Source organism: Olea europaea, unplaced genomic scaffold (genome assembly GCF_002742605.1).
Source record: "Olea europaea var. sylvestris unplaced genomic scaffold, O_europaea_v1 scaffold716, whole genome shotgun sequence".
Classification (NCBI taxonomy): Eukaryota; Viridiplantae; Streptophyta; class Magnoliopsida; order Lamiales; family Oleaceae; genus Olea; species Olea europaea.
In genome coordinates this window covers 37,519-47,996 of record NW_019265559.1, presented here as the reverse complement: position 1 = coordinate 47,996, position 10,478 = coordinate 37,519, and the positions used below count along the sequence as shown (strand labels likewise).

The following is a 10,478-nucleotide window of genomic DNA, read 5'->3' as shown; positions in this document are numbered from 1 at the left end:
TAACAACTAAACTCGTCTACTATGACAACATTATTTAAGACTCCATATCGGTCCCACCAGATTTTGAAGCGATCTATTTGTCCTTAGATAAGGACTAATTTATCCAATATATTAGAGAAAATGTAAAAGGACTGTTAAAACTCTTTTTTTTTTTTTTTTTTTTTTTTTTTTTTTTTTAAATATGCATTCCTTTGAGCTCATTAGAACTAGAAATATTTTATTCTCAACGTGTACTTATAAGTAATAATTTAATATTTCACGGCAATCCATATATGTACCACGTAATAAAGGAATTTCAAGATGGGAGACAAATGAATTTTAGTTGATATAATGAAAAATGATTAAAATATCGACGCATGCTCTAACTTCGCTATTGGTGAACGAGGTTCGGTTGATGCAGTTTGATTAAACTTGAGATTATTCTTCATTAAATTAAGAAAGAGCTCAAAGAAAAAAAAATAAAGAAAAAGAATATTGGCAAAGAAAAGGGCAAAAAATAAAAAATAACCAAAATAAAAATAAAAATAAAAACCTCTTCTAGCCCTCCTCTTCATCGGTTTGACAGTAACCGCCAAAAATAAGAAACTCCCAGTCCTGGACCCCGTACTTAAAGCACCGGCTCTGGCTCTGATCCAGTGGATACACATCGTATTTGATCACATAAAATATTCAATCAAAACTAGCCACATCATCATCCACTTCTTCCTGAAATTTTCCTTTTGGGAATCATCTGAGGCATATAATAATATTGTGAATGCGTTAATGGAGGATCAAACCTTCGTTGCGGACAGAGTTGAACAGCTCCCCTGTTTCTCTCTCAACAAAATGAACCGTTGCTCCCATTAAACCCACTTTATATGCCATTATCTTCACACGATCCCATTTAAATACGCAATGGATTCAAGAATTTTCACCTGAAATTCTTTTAAACAGAAAGTGACAGCAAAAAGAAAGAGAGCAAAAAAGTTTATCCATAGCCATGGCCTTGCCATCGGAGGATTTAGAAAGCAGCGGAGAGAAAATTAGGAGAAGAAATAATAATTCATCAGTAGCCTATTCAGTTGAAGATAGAGAGACCCAATGGACATCATGGCTGATCCCACTTTTTGTTGTGGCTAATATTGCGATGTTTGTGGTCGAGATGTATGTGAATAATTGCCCAAAACATGTAAAGAATCGGGGGTTTGTTCCTATTGATGAAAGAAAATGTGTGGCGAGGTTTCTTGGGAGGTTTTCTTTCCAGCCCTTGAGGGAGAATCCTCTGTTTGGGCCTTCTTCTTCCACGTGAGGATAAGTTTACTTCTACCCTTTTCTTTATTGTGAATATGAATTTGAGGTTTCTGGTGTAAAAGTTGAGTCCTTAGTCTTTAGTTTGTGCAATATTATGTGAGGTATTGTTTAATTTCTTTTTGAGGATAAAATTTTGTTGGATTAGTTAAGGACATTCTCCTTTTAGTTTCATTTTTGTGCTTAATTTTTAGTACTGCCTGTTTTTGCCTTTTTTGGTGCTCAGTAAATGTGAATTGTATTTAGTTTCTTGTTTTTAGGAGAATTTTTAGTTAAATTGATCAAGGGCTTGTTTTATTTGCTGAGAATTGGGTTTTTTCTAGCTTAAAAATTGATTCTTTACCCTATAGTGTATGCAAAAGATATGCATTTGATTCTTAAAAGAAATTTGAAGTGGTTTTAGTTTGTTTTGGTTTGGTTTTGTTTTTGCGCACGTCGTGAATGGACTACCTTTTGTTATTTAATAATAATTTCGTTGGGAGGCCTTAAAATGTTATGAATTCAAAATTTATTGGCTTAAATCCTTTTTAGTCATTTTTAGGCTCGTAAAATGACGGAAAAATCTGCAGGTGACATCAAGTTGAACAATACGTGATAACAATGAACTGAGATTGCAAGAGCAAGTGTAAAAGGAGAAGAATTTCTAATCTATTAATTACATATATTAAGTCGTTGCTGCTGTTGGGATCTGATGTAACTAAGATTAAGTAGTTTTTTATTACAATGCTTGCGTCCTTATTTTTTTAGGAGTCTGTCTTTGTCTGCTGTGGTATTTGAATTTATGCATTAGGGTATTCTTCTACTGTATTTACGAATATATGATCCCTGCTTCTTTTCCTAAATTAATCTGAATTGGTACCATCTTAGTATACCCATGGTTGTTGTATTTTGATTTAGAGTAATGCTATTTATACATAATTGTGTACAAATTGATTTACATATTGATGTTGAAAAAAAAAAAACAAAAAAAAACCAAGAGAATGAAATAAAATAAAGTTAGTTAATACTATCTACATCATTAATGTGTAAATCAATCTGTACAAGATTATATACAAGTAGCATTACTCTTTGATTTTTTTGGGATGAATTTTGGCTTTACTCCGATTTCCCTTTTTTTGTTTGAAATTGGATAGTGATTCCAGGGTAACTGTATCAATTAGTAATCCTAAATAAATAAATAGAAGTTATATACACATTTTATAGGAGCTAATTATATTGCAATCTTGCTTTTCTTATTACCGAAGATTGGAGAAGTTAGGTGCTCTTAACTGGACTAAGGTGGTGCAACAGCATCAAGAGTGGAGGCTCGTCTCATGTATGTGGCTACATGCTGGTATTATACATCTGCTTGCAAATATGTTGAGTCTCATCTTCATCGGCATCCGCCTTGAGCAGCATTTTGGCTTTGGTGGGAGCTCTCACCCTGAAACATCTATCTCTATGAATTGGCATTTTTTTGCTTGACTTTAGTGTTTGTTGTCCTTTAAAACCTGCTCAAATTGTCTTGTTATTTGGCAGTGCGCATTGGAACTATCTATTTGTTATCGGGATTTGGTGGTAGCATACTCTCCTCCTTGTTTATTCAAAACTACATCTCTGTTGGGGCCTCTGGCGCACTTTTTGGGCTTCTTGGAGCAATGCTTTCTGAGTTGATTACAAACTGGACTATATATACAAACAAGGCGGGTGATGCCTGCTTATTTTTCTCCCATCTTATCTTTTATTTTTACTTCACAAGCATGTTTGGCTAAGCTTAACAAAAACTAACAAGAATTTTTTGTTACTTTTTGTTAAGAGTGAGTAATAACTTCTTAAATTGAACAAAAAAGTCTCCCCCGAAAAAGTAACTTCCAGATCAAATATGGCAAAAGAAATTTACTTAAAAGTAACTGGCATGCGTAGTAAATTCTCTCTATGTTCATGTGAACCGTGCTCTTAATTGATTTGTTTTATTTGGCTCTCAGATTGCTGCACTGTTGACACTTTTGGTGATAGTTGCCATAAACTTAGCCGTTGGAATTCTTCCGCATGTTGATAATTTTGCTCATATAGGTGGATTTTTGACGGGTTTCCTTCTAGGTTTCGTTCTATTACCCCATCCTCAGTTTGGGTGGATAGATCGCCAGAATCTTCCGGAAGGTGTACGTGTCAAATCCAAATACAAAGCTTATCAGTATGTCTTTTGGGTGTTGTCTCTTATACTACTGATTGCAGGGTAAGTCTTTCCTTATCGTTACTACTGTAAATATCATATTTAAAACCTGTGGTGGACGGTTGAAACTGCCAGTTAGAAGAGTTATCGCCTCCTTTTCTTTTCATTGAACTGCAGGAAATTAGGTCCTTTTGGTTTTGTATTAGCGATTTGAACTCCTCGTAATAAAAGTTTGATCGACTGTTGATCTTATTAAACGTTCTAAGTTGCCATCTCTCTAAATGCAGGTTTACGGTAGGGCTAGTGATGCTGTTTCGAGGAGTGAACGGATATGACCGTTGCCACTGGTGTCGTTATTTGAGCTGTGTTCCAACCTCCAGATGGAACTGTGATGAAAGTTGATGACGACCTTTGAAATCCGGATTTTCTGTCCAAAGGTGTCGTTACGTGTAAATGCCTAGTTTTAGTTGGGTGTATTTATTAGTTTTTCAAGTGTGATTTTATTTTAAGAATTTTAGTTAGTGTGTCAATTTCCACAGGACATTTTTACAGTTGCTGGAACATGCTTTTGAGATCATTCTCTTCATTGTTTTCAGACCAAGATATCAAGAATCAGCAGCTGGAATTCCTTAAAGGAATTGTTCCAAGAGCTTTTCCTAAAGCAATAATAGAAAATAAGTAACTTGACAAAAATAATGATGAAAAGAAGAAGTTGCATCTCTAATCCTGAAACTTGTTTATGTTGGAAAAATCTGGCAATGGAGCAGGAAAAATGTCAAATGAAACACAACAAAAGGGAAGATTATAAAAATATTAATGAAGACTTGAATACGAAATTAATCTCGCTGTCATCAAACATTATTTGCTTCCTTTTCAATGCTTTTTAAGGATTTTAGGTAAATAGCTCGTAGGATTAAACAAGTCTTTTATGAAGAACATCAAAAAGTAAAAAATATTTCTTCGAAGTGAACAAGTGAAACTTTAGGTTTTGAATATGTGATAAAATCTCTCTTTTTGGATGAATAATGGAGATAGAATTCATATATATATATACACACACTTATTTATAGGCTTAAACAAGTTCCCATGAAATGGTGCAAAAATAGGGTGAAAAACCATCAATTTTTAAATGAAAAAAGGGTAAAAAAACTAACCCCAACTTAGTTGTTATAACCATGCGGTCACATGGTTAGTGCCGAGAGCCCCCCTTCAATTCTCTGAAGGGGGCCATGCGACCGCATGGGTTAAAGCCTTCCCCTTCTTTCCCCATTTCTTCTTCAATTTAATTTATTCGTTCACATGATTTTGAACAACAAATTCCAACAATCCATTACTTGTTCAAAATCTATATTAATCACATAATCAAACATCAACACTTATACGTAAGAACTAGGCATCTTTCGATTTGAATCTATGCATAGTGTAAATCTCGTAAGGTATTATTAGAATTCTAGGTAGCTAGAGTTCTTTGAACTAGTCATTCTTTATGACAACATCGATGAAATTACACACACGTGTTAAAAATTTTCACAATTTTCTCTAACTCGCTTAGTGCAAATATGGCCTTATAGTAATCTTTTTTTTATTGAACTTTTAAAGAGAGAGAACTCAAACTCTCTAATGAGGTGGCACCACCTCGAAATTCATATAGGTAAAGTTCTTTCAGTATTTTGTTACTTTTACAAATACTCGTACCTCGTACTGAACTTCCTTAAGAGTTTCTTTTAACTCATCCCTCTAACAGTAACACCCAACACTTAATTTCCAAATATATTATTTTAATACATTTAATAGTATTGAAATCCATTCACTTATCAAATAACTTATTGTTACACTTTGAACCTAAATATACAATTTTAGTATTTTTTGTAGGGTTGCCGTTATTGATGGATCTATTTGAGGAGTTCTAATCCTATTTTACTCGATATTGATCTCACTAACTCTTTTGTAAGAGGTTTGGTAAATAGATTGACTAAGTTCTCACTAGACTTAACAAATGTAAGAGAAATTACTCCATGCTTGATTAATTTCGTTACATACTCATGTCTTAAACTCATATGTCTAGACTTTTCATTGTACATTTCATTATATGCTCGAGCTAGAGTGACTTGACTATCACACAAGATAGGTATAGAAGAAATATCATTTATATTTAAAGTCATTTCATATAATATATCCCTTAGCCACTCAGCTTCTTTTCCAGTTTTGGCCAATGCTACGAATTTCGATTCCATAGTTGAATGAGTAATACAAGTTTGTTTCTTAGACTTTCAAGAAATTGCACCACCTCCAATAGTGAATATCCAACTTGAAGTGGATTTATTCTCTCCTGCACTCGATATCCAACTTGCGTCGGTATATCCTTCCATGATTTTAGGAAACTTTGTACATTGTAGCCCAAGATTTTTGATTTTCTTTAAGTAACCAAGAGCCCTACCGATGGCTTTCCAATGTTTAGAACTCGGGTTGCTAGCAAGCCCGCTTAGTTTACTTACAACAAATGCTACATCAGGTCTTATACATTGTGATAAGTACATAAGACTTCCAATTGTACTTGCATATTCTATTTGTGCAATTGCTCTACCTTCCTTTTTGATCAATTTGATATTTGGATCCATAGGAGTATTAGCTTATTTAACGTTCAAATGTCTGAATTTATTTATCACATTCTCAACATAATGTAATTGGCTTAATGCAAAACTCTTACCATCATTTTTAACTTGGATACCAAGGATAATCCACTTCTCCCATATCCTTCATTTTGAAAGTAGAGGATAGAAACCCCTTTGTTTCTTTGATTCCGTCTATATTGTTGCAAATGATCGGCATATCATCAAAATCTAGATGCAATAAAGTAATTATTATCATTCACTTTCATGTAGAGGCATTTATCTACGGAATTGTGATAAAATCCATTTGATATTATTTTAGAGTCAAATTTTTCATGCAACTTTTTGGGAGCTTACTTTAATGCATGTAAGGATTTAATTAATTTGCACACATTATGTTCATTTTCTGGTAGAACGAATTCGTCTGGTTGTTCCATATAGACCTCCTATTCAAGATCTCCATTTATGAACGCCGTCTTCAGGTCTATTTGATAAATATGTAAACCATAAATAGATGCTAGTGCAATCGAGGTTATTCTAGTCACGGATACATAAGTGTGAAAGTAATTTATTCATTCCCTTTGACAATACCCTTAATTACTAATCTAGCCTTGTAGGTATTAAGCGATCCATCGAAATTATATTTCTTTCTAAATACCCACTTGCAACCAATAGTTTTAGAACCTACTCGTAGGTCAACTATTTCCCAAGTGTTATTTAAAATAATATAATCAATTTCATTGTTTATTGCTTCTTTCTAGAACATGAAATCTCTAGATTGCACCTGCTCCTTATAAGTATTGGGATCACTTTCCACTTGAAGAACAAAGAGAATTGTTCTTACAATATCATTCCTATCTCACTCTACTAAATAAAAGAAAATAAGTTGGGAATCTAATTCATCTAATCCTAAGTTCTTTTCTTTTCCAGTTCTTTTACTTCTTCAAGGTTCAATTTCAACATCTCTTATGGATATTTCTTTTGGTGAGCTTCTAAAGGTTGGAATATCCTTATTATTTTCAGATTTCCTAGCTACCATTATATTCTCGAAGAATTCCACATCTCTTGATTCTATTATAATATTCGATTCAAGATTTAATAATCAGTAGCTTTGCTATTGAGAGCATATCCTATAAATGCACATTTGATACCTCTATGACCTAATTTGATTCTCTCAGGATCTATGTTCTTACAATAAGCAATACACTCTTACACTTTAAAATAATTGATATTTGGTCTTCTACCTTTCCGTATCTCATATGGGGAAATTTTATTCTTTTTTATGGGAATCGTATTTGTTATATGACAAGCTCCATTTTGTTCACAAAACATGTTAAATTCATTAGCAAAATATTTCTTACCTCTATCACTTCTTAAAGTCTTTACTTTTCTTTCTAATTGATTCTCAACTTCAATTTTATAAGTCTTAAAAACACTAAAGACTTCATATTTATATTTTAGTAAGTACATATAAGTATACCTAAAACAATCATCAATAAAAGTAATAAAATATCCATTACAGCCTCTAGTTAGCATATCGTTTAATTCACATATATTAGAATGAACAAGTTCAAGTAATTTTGTTGATCTTACTACGGTATGAAGTGACTTCTTAATCATTTTTTATTTAACACATATTTCACATTTTTCTAAATTGTAAATATTACATTATATTAATCCACATTTAATCATTCTTTTCATAGTATTAACTCCTATAAGTGTTAATCTACCATGCCATAAATTTAACGAATCAATAACATACGGAAAAGATTTAATTTTATTTGAGTTATCCTCAATGGTACATAGTTTGATCATTCCTTTGGTGGAATAGCCCTTCCAACAAAGTGTCCATCATGGGTTAGTACAAGCTTTCCAGATTCAGAAAAAGATTTAATCTCAAGTTTTCCCAAAAGTACATCATTTGCTAAGTTTCTATTCATTTCTGGTACATGCAAGACATTTATCAAAGTGATTTTCTTTCCCAAAATGAAAATGAATTCAACATTTCCCTTACTATTCACTTTTGATCGTCCTTCATTTCACATTTATATTTCTTGATTGTCTTAAATATCATGATAAGTTTTGAAGAGAGACTTATCATGACATACATGGATTTTAGCGCATGTATCATACCACCAACCCCCATCTTTGTCTTGAATTGCATTGATTTGGCTTACCGTAGCAATAATCTCATCAATGGAATTCACTTGTACTTCCTTCGTTTGTTGTTTCCTATGCTTGCAATCTTTAGTATAGTGTCCCGAATTTTCACAAACACAGCAAGGTCGTTTGGCCTTATTTGTGAACTTTCCTTGATCTTTTCTAGGACCAAAAAGTTTCCCTTTCTTTTTAATTTTGTTGAAGTTGTCCACATTGTCCATGACATTGGCTTCCAAAGAGCCATTTTAAGAATTTTCAATTTTATATCTTGCCCTTGATTCTTCCTTAATACGGAGATTTTTTGTATATCTTCCAAAGAAAATTTTTTGAAATTGTGAAGAATTTTCTTTATATATCCTTTCCTATAATCGGGGAGTTTAACAATAATTACTCCTATTTGAAAAGTTTCAGGAAGTTACATTGTCACAGCTTTCAGTTTGTTTACAATTATTTGTAACTCTTGTACTTGAGGCAACAATGGTATATTATCAGAAAACTTGAAATCAAAATACTTAGATATTAACAACTTTTTGGCACTTTCATCCTCAACTTTATATTTTCTTTCTAGCGTTTCCCAAATTTCTTTTGACAATGTAGTACTAGTGTAGAGATCATAGAGACGATCGGACAACGTATTTAGTATATGGCCACGACATATTAGCTTGTCCTTGTCCCATTTCTTCTTTTCTGTGCGAATTTCTTCGGTGTCGTTGTCAGTTGCATCAGGAATAAGTTAAAATTTTGGATCAAGCACATAAAAGATCTTTAAGGCCGTTAAAAGGAATTTGAGTTTGTCTTACTATCTCGTGAAATTTGCGGCATCAAATCTGTCTAAACGCACCAGATCTTGATTCATCATTTTGATAGTAGAAATTGCAGATTCCGTCTCCATCGTAGTAAGAATGATCAAATTACATTTGAGTTTATTGGAAAATATGGCAATTGAGAAGGAAAAATGAAACACAACAAAATGGAAGAATACACAAATAATTAATGAAGGTTTGAACACGAAATTAATTTCGCTGTCCTCAAATGTTATTTGCCTCATTTTCAATGCTTTTTAAGGATTTCCGACAAATAGTTCGTAGGATTAAACAAGCATTTTATAAAATACACCAAAAAGCAAAGGTGTTTCTTCAAAATGAATAAGTGAAAATTTAGGCTTTGAATATGTGATTAAATCTCTCTTCTTAGATGAATAATGGGGATAGAATTCAATGTAATATTTTTTATATTATTTTTCTTTTTATTTTTGGCAGTTGGATTACCTATTTATAGGGTTAAACGAGTTCCCAAGAAATGGTGCAAGAACAGGGTGAAAAGCAACCAATTTTCGAATGAAAAAAGGTCAAAAGCTAACCCCGACGGTTAGTTGTTATAACTATGCAACCGCATGGCACAAAACCATGCGATCGCATGGAAAAATCCCAACGGCTAGTTGTTATAACCATGCGGGTCGCATGGGCTTTTTCCATGCAGTCGCATGGTTAAAGCTCCCTTCTTCTTTTTTTCATTTCTTCTTCAATTTCATTCACCCATTCACACAATTTTGAACAACAAATTCCTACAGTTTAATTGCTTAAAGAGTGCGTACATTGTGTGTGTGTGTGTGTGTGTGTGTGTGTGTTTTAGCTGAACTTTATCTAATAGGTATAACCTTCTGATCTCAATTCAATTTTCTTCTATTTGTGTGATGCTATTGAGTGAGGTGGAACCTTTTACCAACTTAGGGTTAATTGTCTTTCATCTTAGCTCCCTACAAGATGAAAAAATATCGGTTAGCCTAATTGATCACGGGAGAAATAGGAGGTGCAACAATCAAAGATTTTTTAAGCTTCCTTGTTTGGCAATTAAAATTATAATTAATTTTTCTCTTATCAACCACACATTCTCGAATAAAAATAATATTATACGTAAATTAAAAAATTTCATTATTTTTTGACCACACATTTTTTCAACAAATTACGATTCCTTTTTTTTTTTTTTTTTTCAAATTCTCATTATTATGGTGGCCAAACAAGGGCGAGTGAGGTAAGAATACGGTTGAATTCAAGTAGAGATTGACAGATTTTAATAATACTTGCTATGAGTGAAAAGAAATGCATCATGAATCTTGTAGTTAAATAAATCTATCATTTAATATCATCAGTTGTCACCTAAACTGAAATTTAGTATCACGGTTGAATAACATTAATCTTCAAAAAAAAAAAAAAAATGCTCTTCATATAAATAGTGTCTTTGAAACGCTCTAACGATTGATTATATAAAAT

At 32.7% G+C, this 10,478-nt stretch overlaps 1 protein-coding gene across 1 annotated transcript; it reads left to right on the top strand.

The window, feature by feature from the left end:
* Positions 1 to 606: 606 nt before the first annotated feature.
* Positions 607 to 4,073, top strand: LOC111390785 (RHOMBOID-like protein 2). The gene is made up of 5 exons (XM_023015892.1): positions 607 to 1,284; positions 2,532 to 2,695; positions 2,806 to 2,969; positions 3,252 to 3,502; positions 3,727 to 4,073. Exons 1-5 carry the CDS (start codon positions 980 to 982, stop codon positions 3,839 to 3,841), a joined length of 999 nt encoding a protein of 332 aa, XP_022871660.1. The 5' UTR covers positions 607 to 979; the 3' UTR covers positions 3,842 to 4,073.
* The last annotated feature ends 6,405 nt before the right edge of the window (positions 4,074 to 10,478 follow it).